The sequence below is a fragment of the Calonectris borealis genome, chromosome 2 (assembly GCF_964195595.1).
Source record: "Calonectris borealis chromosome 2, bCalBor7.hap1.2, whole genome shotgun sequence".
Classification (NCBI taxonomy): domain Eukaryota; kingdom Metazoa; phylum Chordata; class Aves; order Procellariiformes; family Procellariidae; genus Calonectris; species Calonectris borealis.
In genome coordinates, this window is record NC_134313.1 from 137,316,536 (window position 1) to 137,339,196 (window position 22,661).

Here is a 22,661-nt window from a genome sequence, read left to right on the forward strand (position 1 = left end):
AATTAATCCATGGAACAAAATGAGATAACAGCCACCATAGCAGACCATCCCAGAGTCTGGTTTGGCTTTCATCTATTGCTACCTGACAATTAACTCTTCAGCGACACAGGAACCCCGTTTTATGGGAGCAGGATCTGTCCCTTCCCACAAGGATGGGCGTTGTTTTTCATTTTTCACTGCTCCATGTTGCAGTTCCCCTACTTGTAATGGGTGCGGGTGAATTAAAAAGGTCATCTTTTACTCCCCTTCTCTCAAGCTTGACTTAGTGCTGTTTTCACTTGCAGAATACAAAAGTGAAAACTGTAATTTATTACAGTACTAGCAATTCAAGATGTTTTGCTTGGATCCTGTGCTTGCAATTGGTTACCAACATTCCAGCCTTTCTTGCTTTTGTTGGCTACTAGTTTATAACCCTCAATTTCATTCTCTAAATCTGTTTGAAAAGACATTTCACAACACAGGGTTGTGGGAGTTTTTTACCTTGGAAAAAAAGTGTGGAGTGTCCCCTTTGCAGATTCACTGCAATTTTTTTTGTACTACTTGTGTTCCTGTTCGGTGTTCTTTTGTTTTAAATTCTTTGTTGCTTTTTTAAACCACCTGATTGTAATATTTCTGAAGCCCAAAGGATCTTCCTTTACGATCGCTTGAATTTTTCAACAGCTGAAACTTTGGCACTGCGAATATCAGAAATAAGTTAACTCCAGTAACAGAGCAGTCGTTAGCTGCACTGCGAATGGAGAGACTTGCATTTTATGGGGTCCTTGGGAGTCCTGGGCTGCGGCCGCGCAGCAGCAAGCCCTGCTCCTCCAGCAGCACCTGCCAGCAGTGAGCCGGGGCGCGTGGGGCAGCTCCGACACGCCGCCCTCGCTGGCATTTCAGGGTTTGCTGCACTGAAGGAGCAACAGTAACAAAGTTCAGTTTTATTTCTAAAAATACTCTGATAATTTGAAGGCTGCGTTTGTATTTCTAGCATTTTTAGCAGGAAGCCTTGGATTATAAAGTCTGTGGGACAGGCACATATGGCCAAAATTAGAAGTGCTGAGGAAATCCCACTTATACTCTACACTGTCTCAGTGTTGTAACTTGTACCTTGAGGCACTCAAAGGTGGGTAAGTTAAAGTAGCCCCACTCGGACTCCTTTCTAGAGATGAGAACTGGTTTAATTATTACATGTTTATATTACTTTGAAATGGGCCACTGTTACTGGTTTGGTTTTTGGGGGTGCGTTTTTTTGTTGTATTTCTTTTTTAAGCCTACCTAGCGCATGTGCACCTATAGCACTGTGTCCAGTAGCAGTCATTAAATACCTTACAAGACTAACTTTAATATTGTCAGTATGCAGTTCCTAGCACTTAACAATGGGCGTTCTGCAACACAGTTAGCTACTTGCAAATGGAAGTTGTAAAAGATAATAGGGTTCAAACCTTTTCTTTTAAATCAAGAAGAAGCCCCAAGCAAGCTTCCAAATCTCTTCCAAACTTTGGGAAAACTTTAGTCCATATCAATGTCTGAACTAATATCTGGCCTTCCCTTTAGCTACCCGAACTAATCCATCAGACCTACAATTTAGAACTATGACCTGCAGCTGTTTGGTTATGGAAGGGACATTGGTAGGACTTTAAAGGGGGATAAGTGAGGCAGTGAAAATGAGACTCAGTAATCCCCCTGTATCATAAGATATTTTGCACAGGGTGGGAAGGAGCTGGGACTTTTGCTTGCTCCCCCATCCCAGGCAGCAGTGGGGGGACAGGGGCGCTCCCTGGCCTGCTGCCCGCTCAGTGCCCCCCGCCGAGGCTGGCAGCAGAGAGGTGTCTGCCGAATCCCTCCCACGGCTCCGGTGCCAGCGCGGGGAGTTCACGAGGACCCAGTTAAACTCGGATATCAATTAATACCAGCTGCTTTGCTCTGCAGGGTGGACAGGACCTACTACGAACTGGAAAATCTGTAATCGGGAAATACGCTAGAGAGAACAATTCTGTACTGGTAGGAGGATAGGCTGCAAGCTGTAACAGGTCTTTTCCATCTCTAATTTCTACATATTTAATTTATATAGGGCACTGAAAACTTAAGTTGTGGCAAACTTTGGTCACTATCCACAAGAGACAGATTTGATCCAGTGACCCAAAGGCGAAAGGTTCTGTATTCCATTAGCAACCCCCTACAAATGCAGTCCCTCACTGAGGTTTTTATATCAATAACTAAATACCACTAACCTTTACAAGCTACATGGTAACATTTTCAGTCTCCTAATTCTGAGTCATTTCATAAGCAAAGGAAAATTCAAGTTTGTCTTGGAGATAAAAATGGAACTTCTTCAACATTTTGTTGTTAGATGTTTAGGAATACAATTGTATTTGAAAGAGGGGGAGAAGGAAAACAGGTTGGATGATGACTCGGTGTGTTTAGGAGTGTCTAAGAGGCACTGCCCTCGGAGAATGCGCTAGGCACCACTCCTACACTGCTTTTCCCACCCTCTCCTGTGACTGATTGCAAGGGAAAATTCTTCTCTCCCCCTTACTGGCAATTTTACATCTTCCACTCTATTACCCACTGGAATGTCCCTTGGAATTCCACCCAGGATCCAGAAGTTAAGAGAGTCTTGATCTTGATACTAGTGAAACTTGTAAGCAAGGTAAAAGTGTTTCCGCACATATTTTTTGAGCATGCACAAAAATGTTTATAGGCTAAGAAGATATAATGCTATTTAATTTCTATTAAAGGTAAAAATGTGGAAATAACCAAAAATAAGTTACATAAGATAGCAGTTGGAGGTCAGTATTCATGTCAGAGGTGGTCTTGTTCTATTTTTTTTTTCTTTTTTCCTTTACTTACAAGCCAAACACCACTAAGCCAGAAACCACCAACCAGTACAGTCTCACAGTAACAAGATATTAATAGCCCATGGAAAAATCAACATACAATTTTATATTATGGTACTTACTACAGTCCCTGTATTTTTTTTTTTTTTTTTTTTTTTTTTAGTTTTGACCTAACTGTAACACAAGAAAAGGCAGTGGAGTGACATGCAAAAATGTGTGCTCATTTTAATTTGTAATACATTCAAAATATTATTGGTAATTTTTCATATGATATGTTTTTAAGGAACCCTCACTTCAGTCTTTTATTATAGAAAGCTAGGAATCTTACATACAAATTTTGTTGTTGTTGCTTTTTGTTTAAACAAACCTATCATCCTTTAATACACAGAGAAGCATATAATAATTCTGATAGTATATAAAGTGACTTTGGGATTGTGACACATCTCCTACCTCCTGAGGGGGCTGTCTATGGGCCTGCTGTCTCCACCATTAGTTATATAGGCTCTCTCACACATGAGCTCTCTTTTGTTGTTGTTGCTTTTGCATACATAAATAAATACGCAAATGTTTTCATTAGATAGCAGAGAACACACTTGCATTACTTGCATGGACCTTTGAGGAAGTTGCCCACATACAGGCAAGTAGGCATCTTCAAAATACGTGCCTAAGCACTTCAGTGGTTTTACTTAAAATGATTTCAAAGAGGTTTGTATACATTGTAATAGCCGATGACCTGAACTGGGTTGAAGCATGCCTAATGCCTAACTTGTCCTTCTTCATTTCTACGCATGCTTTATTGTTCCCAGCCACATCTTTATCGCTGTCCTTTCTTGCACGGATTCCCTTTGTCATCAGTGACTTGGAATCGCTTATTGCTACATTTCCTAATTCTTTTTATATCTCCTAATCCTCACACATGGGCCACAGGTTTTTTTTTTTTTTTTTTAATTATATTGATCAATCTCTTCATGTCAAAATGCCAAATCCAGCAATAATAAAGGAATTTTCTGGTTAACAACTTGAAAAGACCTTAATCTGCATTTGACCAGCCCAGTCTCCTTCTTGTAGCGGTATGCAAACAGTTTAGCAAACTTTCAATCGGTGTCGCTCAGCCTTTGCCTCTTGGAAGGACTGAAGCTTGTTCAAAAGCGCAAAACTCTTCCCTGATTTCAGGAGTGTTAAAATAGTAGAGAAAACATCAAGCAAAAGAGAAGGAATACAGACACAGCTCCTCCAAAAACTCTCCCTCTGGCAATAAAAAGCGAGCTTGAAAGGAAGAATCCACTCAGCAGGCGGGATTTAGAGGATAAGATGTTATACATATAACACCATTCTCACAGGCAAGCCAAGAGCTGCACTCAGCATGCAAAGGTAAAGCTTTCGGTCAGAGCAGAAATGTCAGAACTTTCAAAGAATTCTGGATAGTGCAAGGGATGCCGTGGAGCCCGAGGTAAAGCGAACGCTGACCGGGGCTGAATTGCGGGCTTGCTCCTAGGACTCCTTGGGTCTTAAGGATGTTTTGCTGCTGTTTGTATTCTGATCCTAAAATGAGATTAGACACTTGGGAAAACACTGTGTTAATCTACACCACAGTGATTCACGCTGGTCACCAGACTGGAGTGAAGTCCTGCTGAAAAGCTTTAAAACTAGGCAACAATATTGGAAGCAGAGCCAAACCAGCAGTGTTATTTCTAAGGCTGAGGGCTCCGTTCCAAAACTACTGTCTCCTCTTCTCAAGCAGCTTAGTCTTCAAAAGAGGTCCATTTACTACTAAAAATTACCATGATTTGGGGGTCAATAAATCTTTTTTTTTAAGTGATAAACCACAAAGTGCCCCATGACTTGATGTACTTCGTGTCGCCATGGAGTTTGTCATCTTCTTTTTTTCCACATACCCAAGTATTTCATTCTGCTCTCTCCTTGAAACTTGGAGGATTTGGGTTTCTCCCTCTCCCAAGATAGTTATCATTGGCCAGTGCATCAAACAACTTCTTCTAGTGAACTCCAGCCACAGAACAAATACACCGCCTACCAAACCAAAGCCGCCCTCTTCAAATCACAGTCCTATCTGGCAGCCAGTTCCTCTCATACCATTATACCCAGAGCAAACTATAAATCTTTTGCCTTGGACACTACTCGCTACCTGAAGCGCGTAAAACTAGCTATTACAACGATTTTAGTAAAATGATCAACTGCTAGAAAGGGAATGTGCTGTAGGTGTAACACATTTCACAGAGATAGTTTCATATAGCTCCATCTTTTATTTTTCAAAATTCAAGAGCTTCCCTCTAGCAAGCTTGAAGCTATTTCTTTTTTGTATCTGCTGATGCTTTTTTCTGTTTTTTCTCTCTCTTGTATTTTTCTTTTTTGTTTTGTTGTTTGTGGGGAGGTTTTTTTGGTTTTGTGTTGGTTTGGGGTTTTTTTTTTCCCCTTTGCTTGCCTGTGTGGTCTCTTGCATTCCTTGTGAGCCCAGAAACATACCTTACCATTTGCAGGAACCATCACCACACATGATTCTACGTAAGCAAGAACCTCACCATTGCTGCATTAGGTAAAATGTAGATTTGAAAATGCCAGAAATTCATATCTATCAGGATCAATAAAAAAATCTCATTGCATTGTCATAGGACTTTGTTTAACACTGAATGGTTTTGTCTTCAGGTTAGCTTAAAAGGAATTCTTGATGCTATTGAAGGTGTGGCGAAGCAATAACTCCTCCTAACAACTCCTCAGTATAAACTGCCTGAAGAGCTATGCATGGAAGGGTACTTTTTTTTCCTCCTTATTGAAAATAAAACTTTCTTCTACTCCATTGGTATATGCTCAGTTTAAAACATGTTTTGAACGGCACTGCTCCATACCATGCATTGGAATTGAGAGTTTGATATATTCTGTAACATGGTAGATTATTCTAATGCAAATCCCGGTTTAGTAGAGAAGCAAAAGTTTCAGCAAGGCACTTAAAATGATGATCCAAGTGCAGTGACTTTGGATTATATGGACAGAGCTTTCACAGCAGTTGTCAAAAGGCACACGTGTGTCCCAGGCAGACGTGAAGGCAGCTTCACACCAAAGCCTGTATTTGGCTGTTTGTTACCTCGGTTACTGCTTGCACTGCTCCAAAATGCTTGCTGCTACTGCCTCGGCAATACGTGGGAGCGAGAGATGAGGGAGGACTTTGAAGTATTTGCTTCTAAATACTTTATCTCCATCTCCAGGGCTGTGCAAAGCTGCATATGTTACTTTCCACTTTCTGAATTTGGTTCACATCTGTTTGATTTGCTCACATGCTTTGTACTTTGAGGTAGTTCTGCTGCCTTTCAAGTTACCTGGGGAAAGATTCCCCCCCCCCCCCGCTGCCATCTCAGATTCAGCTAACAAGAGGTCCTTTGCTATAGGGCAAGAGTGAAACATCATTAAGTCATAATTTCTTTTCCACAAGCATAGCAGGTATAACCAAGCTGCTTTCCTCCTAAGGCTCCCAGCCCTGAGAAAGAGAAGAGGCTAGCCCCGGAGGACTGCATTTCTTGGGTTGCTATAACTTAGATTAAACTCCTTTTGTCTGCAGGAGAGAACTAAAGTGACTTAAAAATTCTTTTTTTTCTCTTTCCCTTCAAAAGCAATGCAAAAGCTCACACTGTGTGCTTTTACGATCAGACTGAGCAGGGAACTTGTCCCTACATAGTTAGCGTATGCATCAACAGGGTATTTTTACTGCAGCAAGTCCCAGATTCAGGTCTGAACATAAGCTGCTTGCTTTCTTGCCTGCTTTTGCATACTATAGCTAACCTTCTTGGAGCTCATGCTTAGCCACAAATAGAGTGGAGAGCTTTTTCCTTTCCTAAGCAGCCTTTGTAGGAAGGCTTAAGCAAGTTTACCGACAAATTTAAGAAACTGTAGGAAACTGGTGAAAAAGAAGCAATTCACATAAATGCCCTGTCTAAATGAAATATAGCAGCACAAGATTTGCAGAGGATATCAAAGTCTGAAAAAGAAATTACACTTTTTTAGATTAAATACAAGACAGCATTTTAATAACCAAGTAAAACCTCTGGCTAGCATGTTATTCCTCAGTCTTTCTCTTACTTTATGTTTAAAATTAGATGTCTTTTCTCCTCAGATCCATAATCCCCAATAAATTAACCTGTCCAAATAACACATGCACAGGATAAAACTATACCTTTGATTTTGGTTACATTGCTTATGGTTGCAATTTAGGTAGCCTTGATTCCAGCCATTGTTGTTCCTGGGGACTTGGGCACCCTTAAACTGCTGAGAAAATCTCAGTTCTTACATGGATCTAGTTAAGTTGTTGGTTGCAAACAGATAAACATCTCTCTCTTTGTTGACAAATGACTTAGAAACATAATTTTGCAAATACGGTGCTGTGTCTATGGTGTATCACTGCTCTTTTACAGGGACTATGGACTTACACTGCTGTACCCTGGAAAAATTTAGTGGTGAATGAGGTAGATTTTATCTGTAAATACAATTCCCGAACATTCAACAGAACTGCAGGAAACATTTCATTAACTGAACTGTCACATGGATACAGCAAAGCTGACGTTATTAAGGCAATGTAATTTCTTGAAGTCCTACAAATCGGCAATTGAGCTTGTATCTCTTATGACAAAAATCTCTTGATACAACAAAAATAGCTTATTAGCAGAAATACCTTGCTCACTAATCTAGTGCTAGGTAGACACTATATGGACTTCATATTATATGACTGTAAGGCTTTACTGCATTTCAGTAGCAGCTCTTTGCATTAAAACAGAAGAAATAATGATAAAATAATAGGTTGTGATACAATGTGAAATGTAAACAGAGCAGAGCATCCTGTCAAGGCAAGGAGGCTCACCCGCCCCGCCCGCAGGTTCCCTTCAACAGGAGTATGGAAGGACTTGTCGATGTGACAGAGGATAAGGATGTACCCAACCCATATTGGCACAGTCGTGGGTGATCAGGATTAAAACGGGTGCAAAACGAAGATGATTTTTAATATTTTAAATTGAGATTACTAAACCAAGAAGTAATTCTTAATTTTGCTTTGACTATGGGTATACATTGTCACACTAGTAGATGATCGGCAGATTTTAAAGACATGTTTTAGTATGGCCATTTAAAATACTCCTTAAATAAAGTATATCTCACAACGTATATATTACAGTTATAGCACATATAGAGCAAATGTGTTATAAATCATTGAGACGAATCTTAACATAGCAAGATGCTTGTTGACATAGGCAAAAATAAGCGTGTTTTGGAAGGTGCTATTACTCCACTTCCATATCCTCGTGCCCTTGTGCATGCTATTTAGTAGCATAAATATAACTTTGGAGGAGCTGTTTTTCAAGTTATCTGGAGCTTCTGGATTTCTGAAAATCAGGCTTTTAGAAATGTGGGATTCTTTCCACACATCCTTCTGGAAAGTTCATTGTTCCTAATTTAAAAACCGCAGCAGCAGCGGCAGCAGCCTTATGGATATGTATGACAGCCCTTCTGTGTCTTTCTCCTCCTCACTGTTTGTCATTTTTGGACTTGAATAGTGCAGCCTGCTCTTGCCTGAATCCTCAGCGTGATATTTTTCCCTATCCCCAGTCTTTCTAGAATCACCCTACAGAAGCCTATATAGTATCCCTTTTTTTTGGGGGGTGGGGGAGGTAGAGGGCAGGGGAAATGTTCTCCACAAACTCCAGCTTATTAAGTTTTTCTTGGAGTTCCTCTGGTTTCTTTTAAGTAGAGCTGTCAACAACGCTTGCTAATTACAAGAGCCTAAAGACTCGCACAGTGAGTTATAATATATGTTTTCTATAAATCATGCAAAGACGCATGTGCACTGTTTGTGATGCTTGTGTATACTTTCATGCACACACCTAAATACCTACAGGTATATACACAAAATACAAAATCCATCGAAATGTATAGTGGTGAAGGCAATTCCTGTACAATGTTCTTTTTGAAATTCTTTGGTCAAGAAGCATGTAAATATATGAACTGGGATATGGGAAAATGGGAGCGTATGCCCACACCTGTTACCTAAGTGGGAAGTAGTGTCATCTAGTGGCTAGCTCAATGGGGCAGGAGCTGTAGTTCAGTACATAGTAACAAAATTTTTCATTCTTGCGTTGCTGTACTGTGCAGCTTAGAGGAAGTAATTTTTATTTCTTTGTATCTCATTGATTCAGCTAGAAAATGGGGGGGGGGGGGGGGAATTAAAGCCAGTTGGAGAACCATACACTGAAATATCAGAAATACGTAAACTCTGCTCAGATGGACACCTTCCTTTTTTGCACCCCATCCCACCCAATGTTTCCCTCTGATAGTGCAGACCTCCTGAGAGCATATTCATAGACCTTCTGCCCACCCTCTTCCATGCCCTGTAGCTTGAAAACTACTGTGGCAGGACACTGGCACACTACCATATAAAGAGGTAAATTAATTTGCTGTTGAAACTCGGAGTAACTGAAGTTCATTCAGTTTCCAAAAATGTAAGAATAGACAAGTCTTTCTATGTGTAGTAATTCTTCAGAAGATGGAACTAATTTGATTAAAATCTGGTTCTTATTCTTTCCTCTTCTGACAAGATGATTGTTAGAAATTATATCCTCATATAGTCTAAAGTACTCTTTAGTATCGCTTCTGGATGCAGGAAAACGTGGACTTGAGCACTGGCTTACAAGTGAAGGAAGTGGTGGTGTTAAGCACATACTTAAAGCTAAGTGTGTGATTCATTTCTCCGTAGATTTGCGGTTTATAATACGAATGAAGTATTGTAATCTGCCTACCTGCTCTTAAATTTTTTTCAAAAGACTCCAAGCTGCAATTTGCAGATATTTCTTATACAAAAATAACCATAGGGTGTTAACATAAAAGCTAACTTATACCCGGACGCAACATTATTGGTACATTTATTTGCTACGGAATTGTAATTAGTTTCACCCATTACAGTTTCACCTATTAAAATTAAAGAAACTAAAATCTACTGAAACTGCTGAATGCAAGGGCTAACCATATTAGAATGGAGCAGTTATAAACAGGACTTTTCCAGCTGCCCTTGCTAACAGGCAACTCTAAAATAACAGCGATGCATGTCTTAAGTTTCTGCTAACAAAGCTGATTTCTGACCAGAAGGCTAGAGTATTCCTTTTCATCTATTAAGCCCTGAAAGTGACAGTTCTTCTTCATATCCCTAATATTTCCTTTTCAGCTCACCAAGGCCAAAATGTCATCTTTTCTTGTAAAACAAAAAATCAAAGCCAAATGGTTAAAATGCAAAGTTTTGGTTAAACAAACAGTCCGTATTTCAGTGGTTTTATCTGCAGCCTGCAGAGCAACTAAACAAAGCCAAGATATTGTCCATCTCTTTGACAGACAAAGAGCCTCAGAGGTCCAGAATGACATGCCCGGGGCTGGCACGTGATTAGAGTAATTAAATTAAATAGCAGGAAACATGTTTTCCATATGCCATTGCCTGGCCACACACAAACTGTAACAGTAAATCTTTTATATTACATTGGTTCAGGGAAATGTATAACCATTTTAAAAATGCATGATGCCCACAAAAATAAAGTTAAAGGGAATATAGTAGCACACTCACCAGGCTCCCTGGCTTTGGTCATTGGCCTGAAATGCCAAACAAGTTCGCTCCTTATTTATTTATTTTTAAAGGCGCAGCTCAAAACTGCCCTGAGCATGTGAACATTCAGGAGGCATTACTGGGTTTACACTGGAGGGTAGTGCTGATGCTCCCCGATTCAGAGGAAAAAAAAAACCAACCCTCCCAGTAGAGTTAAGAGAAATATCTTGGGCATCTTACAAACTGAGATCCTAACATATTTCTGTCAGTCTTTTGCAATAGCTGGGCCCGCCAAACATGTATTAAAAAGGAATTTTTGTTTCAGTTCTGTTTTCCACAGCAATATGAACTCAAATTTCTTTGTCTTCATGGCCAGTTGTTAGAAAAGACAGCAAGGTTATCCATGCCATAATACAGTCAGAAGACTTGCTAGTCAGTGGGATCATCTGTCATCCTTGAATTTACTTGTCACTGCACTATTAAAATCAACTAGAACATTTGCTAATCTATTCCCAACTCATCTTTCAGGGGTTGATGATGCCAAATTAAATCACTGATATTCGTGTTTTGTTATGTTTTTGCACAATAGAGAAAAGGCTGCAAATCGGTTTGGAAGGAGCTATCAGTGAGGTCACTGATTTAAACGTCCAGTCCTTGAGATTTTTAGGAGATGACATTCAGGAACATTTCCTATAAATGAAAAATTCTGAAGACGGCAAAATGCTCTGAACATGAAGAGATTTAAGAATTCAGGGAAAACCACCTCAGCACATGAAAACCTGTCCACAAAAGGAAATTTAAAAAGTATCTCACCGTTTTCTGGTGAAATATATACCGGATAATTTCATAAGCATTTTAGATATTCCATCTTCACCTTATCCATCTCCTTGACCCAGAATGCTCAGAAAAGAAACAACAGAAACTTCAGTGCTTCCAATTTCAGATCCAGCACTGAACTACGGTATTAAGTTTAATAATTGATAATAATTCAATGAAATCAAAGTACAAGCTTCCAGCTGGAAAAATAAATGTCAACTTATCTTTAAAAATTAGTGTAACAAAGATGACAGAACATTGATACTCTTGGCTCAATCTTCAGCCGTTAGAGTATTTCTCAAGCTATTGAAGTGAGATTCAAGATGTAATCAGTATGGAGAATTAGGAATCGGGACTTTTTTCTTCTACACCTTTGAATGCTTTCTTTACTAACTCATATCCATTATTTGATCAGGAAAACTTGTGTTTAACAGTGAATCTAAACTAATTAAAGGAGACAACAATGACAGGAAAGTGAAAACCAATGACTCATGTTGGTAGTAGCTGGCAGAGCTCTTTTTTCTTTTAACAACATTTCTTTAACTCTCTGAACTCCTCTATTCCTTGAAAGGATCAGCACGTTTCAACTTAAATTGTTTAGCCTGAACTTTCTATAAAATGGGTTAAAACGATCAGTTAAAAGGCAAAGCATTTAATCCTTCGTTACCATCTTGTCCTCTGAGAACAAAGACAATAGGGAAAGTTCTTTGCAGCAGGTAGAAATCTGGAGTCTCTGGCTGAAGTAATGTTGTCATCCTCAGGAGGGGACGGAGCTGCTCTCCAAGCCGAGGAGGGCTCTCGCGCCTAACGACAAGGTGTCCTGTAAGACATTTTAGGGCTGCTCCTTCACCTCCTCTGCCTCCCCTCGCCATCACCTCCCACAGCAGTGCCCGAGAGAGGAGGACGCCTCTCTGTCCGCTCCCTCTGCTCCCCGGCTGGCCTTGGCCTCCAGCCACTCTCCTTTCCTTGCCAGGAGCCAACCCCGCCGCGGGGTGGCCAAGCGTGTGTGTGAAGCAGCGGTAACTAAAGGCTCATGGCCCTTCCCAGGAGGATCTCTTATGCCTTCTGATCGTCAGAAATGGGGCAAATCTGGAGAGATTGGCAGAGGGGCTGGTACACCAGGGGACACCCGCAGGATGGTCACGGGTGGGAGAAGGGGCCGGCGAAGCTTCTGGTGAGGAGTTATTCACTGAAGGGGAAAAACCTGTGGTAGCTTTGGGCGTAATTGTTCTTCTGATTTTGCAAAATATGTTCTTGGAAAGCAGATCTGCCTTTCGCATTTTGGTGCTTCTCCAGCATTACCCGTTTTAGGGACACAAGCCATATGCTGTGGGGAGCCTCCATCCCTGTGATCCACCACAGCTGCTTCAGTGGCACAGAGGTGATTTAGCCTATAGAGAGAACTTGGTAGCACTTCTTTGCTCTTATAATGCTGTTGTGTACTTAGACCTATGAAAGCATGTGAAATTCAGTCCAGTGGCTTCTGCTAACGTTAAAGAAAGTAATTCAGTTTTGTGAATTACTCAGGCCAAAGGAGTTAGACAGTTTTGTTTTTCCTGTCCTGGTTCCTATTCCTTGTTCCAAAGACCTGCATATAAGCCCTGAGGACCTCCCCCAGCACAGTACTTCCCAGAAGCTACGCAACACAGGGATCGAGTACAGCGGCGGCAGTGACCGGTAGTTGTCCATTGCTGATGCAACAGCACTGTAATAGTGACCTGTGGAGAAGGCGATAGCTGAGGAGTGGGTCTGGTTTTTGGTAGGGGTCAAGGGGTGAGACAGTATTTTCCAGCTTCTCATTTTGCATAGAGTATCTTGGCTGTGTATAGTCAGCTGCAGGGCTTGAATCTCCTGGTTTTGTTAGGCCTAAGTTCTTTGTTCAATGGCTGAACTTTGTAACAGAAGAGCAAAATATGCATATATTGGTCCTTCTTGACATAAGTTACTGTTGCATTTACAGGATTCTGCAGGTTGAATGCAATTAACCTCAGTGGGATTGTGTCCCTCTGTTCTGACTTGCCAAATCCTCCTCCATTCTAAATCCCTCACCTGAAAAGTTTTTTTTTCTTCCTCTTCAATACTTAGCATCCATATTAAAGCAGAAGAAAGAAAAAATAGGAAATACCAGCACTACATGAATAACAACTTACTATGCATCAAACATTAAGTGCCCTGTCTTGTGATTTCCTTAATTACTAGCTGAAGTAATCATGCAGAAGAGCAGCTAGACACAGTAGAGCTGATCCTGGTAGGAAGATGTAAAGAGCTTCCAAAAATTTTTCTTCTCTAATGTACCTAACCCACTGTGAGTACCTGTCTGTGAGTTAATATTCAGCCTTTTGCAATGACACTAAATGTGCAGGTGGCCATGACAGTAAGAAAGAGAACCAGACAGACTTCTTTCTATCCTTGACCAGCTAAGTTCACAGTATCCTTCCAGGCTTAAATGATCCACTTAGTTGTGGCCTCTAGGATTGGGTACTGAAAGCCAAATCTGTGAAGGAAACTGTATTATGAAACCGTCACTCTGCACACACCTGCAGCTCACCTTTACTACAGCAGCCTCACAAATGCTGTGCTCCTGCGGGTATGGCATCCCACCAGACCGAACCCACTGACTCTTCTCTGACTGAATGTGCTTTATGCCAACTGATTTCACAGCCTGAGAGCATCTTGGTGGTCAATGGCTGTGGGGACCGCTTGCCAATGAAACAGTGCAAGGCTCGAGAGTGCAGCTACTGGGTCACTCACAAAGCTGGACCCAGATGGAGCTGGGAACGAGCATGGGCTTCAGCGTGCCAGCTGCAAAACTCCCCCCGGTCAGCTCATCCCTGACGTAGCTTCTTACCAAATTAGAGATTCTTGCACAAAAGCAGAATTTGAACATGAAACTGAGTTAATGTGCTTTGAGTCTTTTTCTTTCACTAAAAGCTGGAGGGAAAGGGCCAGAGAGGTGAAAGAAAGGATTACTTCTTTTGCAGGGGGGTCCAAGTGACATATAATAGTACCTAACTTAAAAGCAGTTGTTTGAAATCCAGCTTCTCAGAGAGGACTTGGGAAAATGAACAGCCTGCTTGGTTAGTGCATTATGCATCCACACGGATAAGTAGCAGTCCCCATGCTCGTCCTCAGTCTCTTGCTGCAGGAATGAATCTTGCTCCTGTCCCTTTTTTCTTGCTGGTCCTGTGCTGCCTGTGTTTGTGTTCGCAGAGCCTGCCTGAGAAGGGATGGAGATTCTTATGAAAAAACCTCACTCACACAGCATAAAGGGTAAAGCTGCACGTATTTTAACTGAAATCATTAGCATCCTTAGTGAGGCCTAATTACCTGCAGAAATGGCCAAATCAGAGCTATTCAAGTCAGGTGTCCCTGGGCTGAGCCTGTGGTGATGGCACCTGTATTCAGCACTGCCATTTTTATTTTTCTGTCAGAAACACTAACAGAGAAGCTTTGAAGCTCTCTGTATAAAGTCAGTAGCTTCAGAAAAGTAAAATCTATGCAGAAACTAATGGGAAACTATGACAAAAGACCTGTACAAATTTAGGTAAATGGTGAGACCCAAACAGTTCTAGAAAGAAAGGAAAATGTCAAGGGATGTCCTGTTGGGCTTGGGAGCCTTTGATGCCCTAAGGCAAGGTGTCAAAATGGATCAAAACGGGTGAGAAATGAAGGAAACCTGATCACCAGCTGTCCCTGCATGCAGTCAGGTAGCTGAGTGACAGAGCCATGCTCTCTGATGTGTAGTAACTCTTCCACTTGTGTTTTCGGTAGAGGAAGATCTAGGAGAGCAAGCCTTAGAAGCAGCTGGTCCCGGTAGCTACCCCTCTCCGCACAGGGGGAGAGCATTTCCCAACAGTTCTTCTGCCCTGTGCTCCTTCTGGGTCTGTTCAATAATAGAGATCTGCTTTAAAAAACTGCAAGCTGCCACCTAAAAACTATCATGGTGCCCTTCTCAATGGGAGCAAAAGGAAAAGACTAAGGAAAGGGCTGGAGACTGGATCCTCCATGCATCACTAGCTGCTTTACAGAGAACCTGAGCAAAGTCTTCTTAAACCCTTGCCATCGCTGCGTTACTGCAATCTCGTAGCTGTAATTTTCACAAGACCCTGTGCTGAGGAAATACAGGCAGTATGAACAGAAAGACCTCCTTGGTCTCCTGGGGATCCAAAGGTCACAGGCCAGAACATGAGAGGAGACAGATTATGCACTGCTTTCTGCATTAGAGCACCTATGTCTCAAAGGCATTCAGGCTGAGCTGCTCTTCCAGGACGTTAAACAACAGAGCTTTATGAAGATTTAGCCAGCAGTATACTGAGGCATGCATTTATTCAGTCTCATATTTTAAGGGAAGGAAGAAAATGAAAACTTGTTCGTGTGCACATACATGTGCCTGCCAGAGAGAGAGACATTCAGAGGTCAAAACAGAATTTTTCCAAAAACGAAGCATTTAAAGAAGCAGCTTTCCAAGAACACATAATCCTCTTCAATGACAATAACAATAAAACCCTGTGCTGTCTGATACAGGAAATGATAAATTGCCCAATGGTATGAAAGTAGTATCATCTGACTGTCAAAATGTGAAGTGATAATTACTGGGATCTGGACTTACTGACTTTCAATTCATGCTAGTTAGGTACCCCTGATTAAGTAATTTCGCCTAGTGTTGCCCCAGTGGTTTCCTTACATGCTGCTTTCTCTAGCAAAAGGGAGCAGTAACAGAAGTATCAAGATGCTGTATCATAAGTATCTGAAGGTTGAAAAGAAGCATAAAAAATTTTGGATCAAAAAATAAAAGCATTATCAACATTATTCTGTGTAGGTATCAGTGAAATGAAATAATTTTGTTATGTGGTTGGTCAGACAATTCAAGTCTTGATTTAATTTTGTGATAAAATAAGTCTTATTGCCTTCTGTAACTGAAGGTTTACAATAGGAGAGACAAACAAAAATAACAGTCTCCTTGGCGTTCATTAAGAAAGTAGATTGATACTTTCTGAAAAAAATGGATCATTTTCAAATCCAACTGGAAAGGAAAATTACTTGTAAAAATTCTCATTATTATGCACTTTCGCATAGAATTGGCATTAAAAAAAGATATCATTCTTCCTGTAGCGTTTGATAAAGAACTACATTTTTAAAGACCACAGTTAAAAAGTCACTACAGGACTTTAGGCGTAAAGATCACAGAAAGCTGGCTAAATACTTAGATGGGGCTTCCCCTCATGTAGATGAATGAAAAATTTTCACAAAACAGGTCCAACTACACAGTCCTCCGCCCCCTTGCTCCATCCGGACAGTCTATGGCTGAAGTTTGAGCCCAGAAATCATAGTGCCAGCTTTTCTTATGCAGGGGTTGTACTGGGACTGTGCACCCACAGACTTGAGGAAGGGCAGAACAGTACAAGGTTAGTGCCTCTCTTACTGGCTGAAGGAGTTGTTAAAGGAGACAACAAAAAAAACCCAAAAAGGTGAATTGAGCTAGTGCTTACAACCTCATTTAGGGAGGAAGGGAGAGGAGGTGGAAGGTTTATTTGGAAGTCTGACATTGTTCCAAACTTACATTTCCGTTTCTCCTGCCCTTCACAGCACTTCTCAAGGCCAAAAATGTTGTAATGTGTTACCACCTTGGAAGGACCAAGTGTGCAGAGGGGTACAGGTTGGTCCTCCAACCAACCTCCCTTGTATTTCAGGGCTATGTACTGTTAGAGTCAATAGAGGGACTTCAGGACAACTATGGAAAGTTAAGTAAAACAAATGCCACAAAGGCTCCTCAGCCAGATTCAAAACGTCTCATTTAATGAGCTAATTAAGGCACTGAATCGCTTACAAGTAAGTATCTGGTCTGTCAAAAAAAACACTCTAGTGACTAAGGCCCCCATGTAGTCATCACAGAGAATTAGACATTGCTGAATGATTTCAAGTTACTAAGCTATACCCTTTTAAATCTCAGCTGCTGCTGTAGTCACCCTTGGGGGTCTCCAATAGCTGCACGTGCCCACAGGTAGCCGGGGAAGTTACCCTGCATGGGCTAGATGAGTTATGGGGCCAGAATCAAAATAAGCAAAAGGAGCGTGGCACTTGAGCTCAGCACATGGGGACCAGAAACCAAGGCCACCTGAAGGACGCCCCTTCCCAGTTCTGTTTGTGCGTGTGAGCGCAGGAGCGTTGCCAAGAAACCCAGCCTTTCTGCTGGCTATGCAGTTTGAGCTAATTGTATTTTTTTGCCTTTAACTCTATTTCCAAATTAGGCTGAGTTAAAAGAGAAAAAAACAAATGCAAAGCAAAGTCTACCACATGTAAAGCACAGTGTCTACCCAACAGAGTGCTAAAAGTCCACAAAAATCACTGGGATTATTGCTCTAGAGCAATAGAAAATATAATTTTATCCAGGATGCTCTTCTTCTGTTTGCTGAACAGCAATTCAGCATACCATGTTCTAAGCTATATTCCTTCACTGAGAAACGAGGTACAGAAGCCCTGCTACCACCCAGATGATGGGAACTGCATAAGGAAATCAGAAACTAAACAAATAAATGAAAAGCAAACAAACATCTCTTAAGTGGATAAGTAGGACATGCTGCTAGTGGGACAGAATACAAGAAGGAAATTAACTTGGCTTAGCTAATTTTGGCTGCAAATTGTGAAGTGTTCATAAGGGGGAGAAATGAGTAAACATTTTTAGATTGGTGCTTGGGACTAATGTTTATAGATTTTTACCTCAGAATGCCAGTGAAGACAAAAACAGGGTATAGTTGGCTTAAGTAACATGGAGTAAGTCTTAGTGATCCTGATGATAATGAAGATGGAATGACGACAGTGCACAAATGAATTGCTGAATAGAAAGGATAAGTGGTGGTAGTGTCTGGCGTGCTCCTGCTTTGCTGAGGCATTCAGCTTTTAATCCTATTTTGTTAACGCCAGGAGATGAAAAAAAGGCTAATGTTACAGTATCCACATTCCAGTAATGTGTGTGTCTGTCTTGAGTATATAAATATTATGAAGCATTTTCCCCCCTTCAGTAGTAATTACTTCTAAATCGGCAGCTATAGCGGCTTTATGTTTTGGACAACAGGACAGAATAAGCTTTTTTTTTTTTTTTTAAAAAAAAAAAAAAAAGAAACAAAAAAAAAAAGAGATGCACAGCATTCCTGGAAAAGATAAGGCTTGTGAATTGTATTAAGTTATGATTGTTTTCTTCATTATGGGTAGTTTGATGCACAGTAAATAAATAATTTAGAAAAAAATCTAGGTGTAGCTGCCAAAACAGGACTGTTGTAAATTGAAACCATTTATGGCTGCTCTTCTAATTCCAACATGAGTATTTAAACAAAAGGTATCTTAATAAAATCCCCGTTGAAAGCATGATTTACTTATAGGCACAAAATTCTAAATACGTAATAATCAACAGGGCAAGCAGTATAATGTTATACTGTTAATGCTAGTTAAGTTTCCTAATGTAAAAAGTGACTTTTTATCTAATATTTTTTTTGAGTATGACTGATGAAACTTTGCTGTTATATCACTGAAAATAATTAAATCTGATTTATGGAAATATTTATTCTTTTACATACTTAGATTGCTGAAAGCATTTTATTTAAAATTATACCAGAACAGAAGCTGTTATGAGCCTTTGCAATTTAAATGAACTGTCAGAAGACCTAGAATGCAACAACTATCTGAACCCTTTTGGTAGTAATAATTCATGTACTTTAGCAACAGAGTACTTTGTACTTTGCAGTAGCTCTGAAGCAAAGCTCAGGAAATGTCACAAACCAGTAAAGCATTTAACATCTTCAAGGAAGCGGTTAGGTATTTCTAAATTTCTAAATTAGGACTTCACTGCTTTAAAGCCTGCAAGGTTTGTGGATTCCCCCCTCCCCAGCAGATTTACAGGTGGGCTCTAGTTTTGCAAAGGTCTTGAGGAATATCGAAGTGATCAGTATAAGCTCAATTTCAGATCAACACCTTTTGAGTTCTAAGCAGATTTTAGAAATGTCATGGAAATTATTTCAGTTCATCTGAATTTTGGATAATTAGGAGCCAAGAAATTGGGATTCACCTTTACCTTTCCTATATGGTACAATATATGATCACATGTTCAAGACAGATGCCATGATGGGAAAATGAGCATGCATCAATACTATTTCCACATTCACTAAAACTTATAATGGCTGATGTAGGATAAAACAAGAAGCCAAAAAAAGACTTTGTGTAATCATTGTAAGAATAGTGTAATTAAAAACCTTGCTCCTGAAAGCTTGAATTGTTTCAACGATGTGTAGCGAACGTATTTGGTTATACAAAGCAAAAGCACAACTAAATTATCAACTTTACACAAAGTCAGATATCTGAAAGGGGATCTTTTAAAAAAAAACTTTATTTGAGAAAGGAAGAGACTTATATCAGAAGGCAAAAAAGGGAACATACAAACAGAATATATTTACAACACAAAACAAGAGATCACCTCTAAGGGTGTAAATTATAATAAATACAGTAGATTTAAAATGTAAGAGACAATTATCAATTAGAAATGTGGTTGTTTAAACCCAGTTTTCCTTTTCACTGGTTCCAGGTAGTTTCTCTCTTTTAATTTTATCCAAATTTGAAAGATTCTGAAATTAAAGTTCACTAATGTATTGGGGTTTCTCACCTGAATGACATTATAAAAATATCTTTTGTCCTTTGTGAATACATGTCTTTGAAGTGATATTGTACAAAAGTCTTCCATTTGCAAGTTTCTCCCCAGATAAAATGTATTTTAAAAGATGCACTATCCCTTTTTGATGAGGCTGAACTTCGGTTTCAAAGAAAACTAAAATCATACAGAATGGGAAAAACATGTAATTTCATTTTTATATGCTTGACTTTTTGAATGTGATTTTTTTCATCCAACAAGGAGAAAGATTTCTGTTCAAATATGAAGAACACACAAAAATCACCCATATTTTCTCAATTAATAAATCTTTCCTGCCTAAGATGATCTTTATGTTTCACGAGGCCTTTCATTTTATAGCAACTATTTAGTCACTTGTTTGGAGACCTTCTAGAAAAAGGATAATGTATCTTTAGAAGTTGCAACGTTTTATAAGAGATTTAATAGTATTAGAGCATAATGTAAACAACACATCCTAATAACATATTTTAAAACAATTTCTACGTTTGGCAAAACAGCTATCTCTTTTGAAACAGGATACTGCACCTTAAAATACCTCAGCTTTAGAAATATAAATATTTTTAATAGAAAAAAAACCTGACAAGGATTCCAGGTCAGTTTGGGATTATCCATATTAAAGGGGATCTTAATACAATGAATCTTTAACTAGCTTAACAAAAGTAAACCTATAAAACAAGGTAAACATATCAAAAGGGAATATGAAGGAAATGTTTCACTGGAAAGCTTCCTTAACAATTTCCCTACTCGCTTTGTTATTTTCTTTGACAATAAATCAATTCATAGAGTGCCTTTAAAAACAGAGGGAGCGCTGCCCCGTCCCCCCCGCCCCGCATTCCTCAGCACATGAATCACTTGGGCTTCCTGTTTCCATAAGGCATTTCCTGCCCCCCCCCCAAAATCACTTTTCTGCAGGAGAACAGCGGGGACCTGACAAAGTGGAGGCTTAAATAAACAGGGCCTTCCACTGCATCCAGCCTTGCTCTGCCTGGTCTTACCGCAACGGAAAGGGACGCCCGCTTGCTGGCTGTTCGCCTGCCCCGCGCTTTTCGGCTTTGGTGAAACGCTCGCCGACAAGCTGAAGTTTCCTTTTGCCAAGCTGGCATTTTATGGACAGTTGTTATTTTCGTATTTGTCCACGAGACCGAGCGGTAAAGGTTATGCGGCATTGTGTGATTAGTCTTTATTTAAAAAAACCATAAACAAGTGATTGGGTATCAGATGATAACGATAACAGTTCTGTGCTTTTCCTGCAATATCCTAATAACTGATTGGAACCTAATGCTACATTTTGCTTCTCACCAGTATTTGCATCTGCTTCATTTAAGGATGTCTCTGCGGACAGTATCATCAAATAAGACAGAATGAAAAATTAACTAAGCAGTGCAAAAAAGAAAACAATGCAATTTTTAAACAGGGCCTTGCCTTGCCTCTTTACATCCACCTTGTATTCTTCTCTAAGTTGTACTTTATACATCAGCCTGGGACCACTGATATAGCAGTCAGTACCTGTCTACTGGGGAAAAAATACCCTAACGTTAACAGTGTTCAAGACTACAGTATGATACAGTATATACAGATAGCCGAAAGCAAAAGTCAGAGGATTCAAAATCAGAGAAGAAGAATGTTTCATCAATCAGGTCTGGACACTAATTCCAGCAATTGCTGATCTCAACAAGCTAGGTGATACGAGTTCTCTTTCACTAGAACTAAGCGATGTAATGTAATCCTGGGCTAATACAAAGTCTACCAGCTATTACGCAAAGATTTATGTAGAGTAATTGACTGCAACAGGTATTTTCTCGATTAGTGGCCATAAGGATGAGCTTCACTATGTTTTCAAGTGTGCATACAACACTTCTGCCTTTGTTAAATTCTTTGACCGGTAAATCAGGATTTGCTACATCAGTGAATCAAAACACAATTGCTTATCAAAGCCTAGAAAAAGCACATGATGTTCAGATAATAACCTTAATTACAAATCCTGGAGCTAAATCTTTGCCTATTACCTGTTGCATAAAAGCAGCTTGCTCCCCAGATTCCATTTGCTGGGTTTGAACATCCTCATCACTGTCCGGTGGCTCCTCTTTGACTTTCACAGCCCCCACCTGCTGTCCTATTCTGTCATCCACACCAGCACTGCTGCTCTCAGCCCTAACGCTGGCACCGCCGGCGGGAGCTCGCTCTTCCTGCATCGAGTGATCTCCGTGAAGCTCTTCTTCAGCTTCCTCCAGGTGACTGCCAGGCTGCTTGAGCTGCTCAATGGACTTAGAGAGCATCTGGAAAGAGAAGGGGGGGAACAGTTATTGACTCCTTTCGCTGATGCCAAACCCCGAGAAATACTAAATTTGCACCGACAAAATTAAAGCTTCCGCAGTAAAACCCAGGTAGCTATGCATCGCTAAACTATTAATGTACAGGGAAAAAAGAACCAAAGTTCCTAAGCAAAAGGTCACTTGTTATTCTGCAGTAGAAAATACCATGTATGTAGAGTGCTATACAGTAATACTAAACTAAAAGTAAGAATAATGAAAACATTACACATCTGTTACACTGTTACAGCTGGTAATCAAGAGAAATTAGTCTCCCTTCATACTCTTCAAACATAAATGCAGAAATTTATTTAACTTTATTACAGTTAGTTTTCCACAACACAAAATAATAAAAGAACTCTAAGGAGTAAGAAAATTATTAATCCGGTTAATATTTTGCTACAAGCAAATTAGGGAATATTCACACAAGCTTCTCTATCAATTAAAGTATGAAGGCACTAAAA

General features: G+C 40.1%; 1 protein-coding gene across 5 annotated transcripts in view; it reads right to left on the reverse strand.

The window, feature by feature from the left end:
* HDAC9 (histone deacetylase 9) overlaps positions 1 to 22,661 on the reverse strand; it is a 283,155-nt gene that overhangs the window by 166,813 nt on the left and 93,681 nt on the right. For 3 of the 5 annotated variants that reach the window (XM_075143619.1, XM_075143617.1, XM_075143618.1), the window contains exon 11: positions 19,574 to 22,164. In XM_075143619.1, the coding sequence (XP_074999720.1) occupies positions 21,844 to 22,164 (321 nt within the window). In that variant the 3' untranslated portion in view covers positions 19,574 to 21,843. Of the gene's footprint in view, positions 1 to 19,573; positions 22,165 to 22,661 lie in introns of those variants that run through there. The other 2 variants (XM_075143616.1, XM_075143615.1) reach the window with 1 other exon arrangement.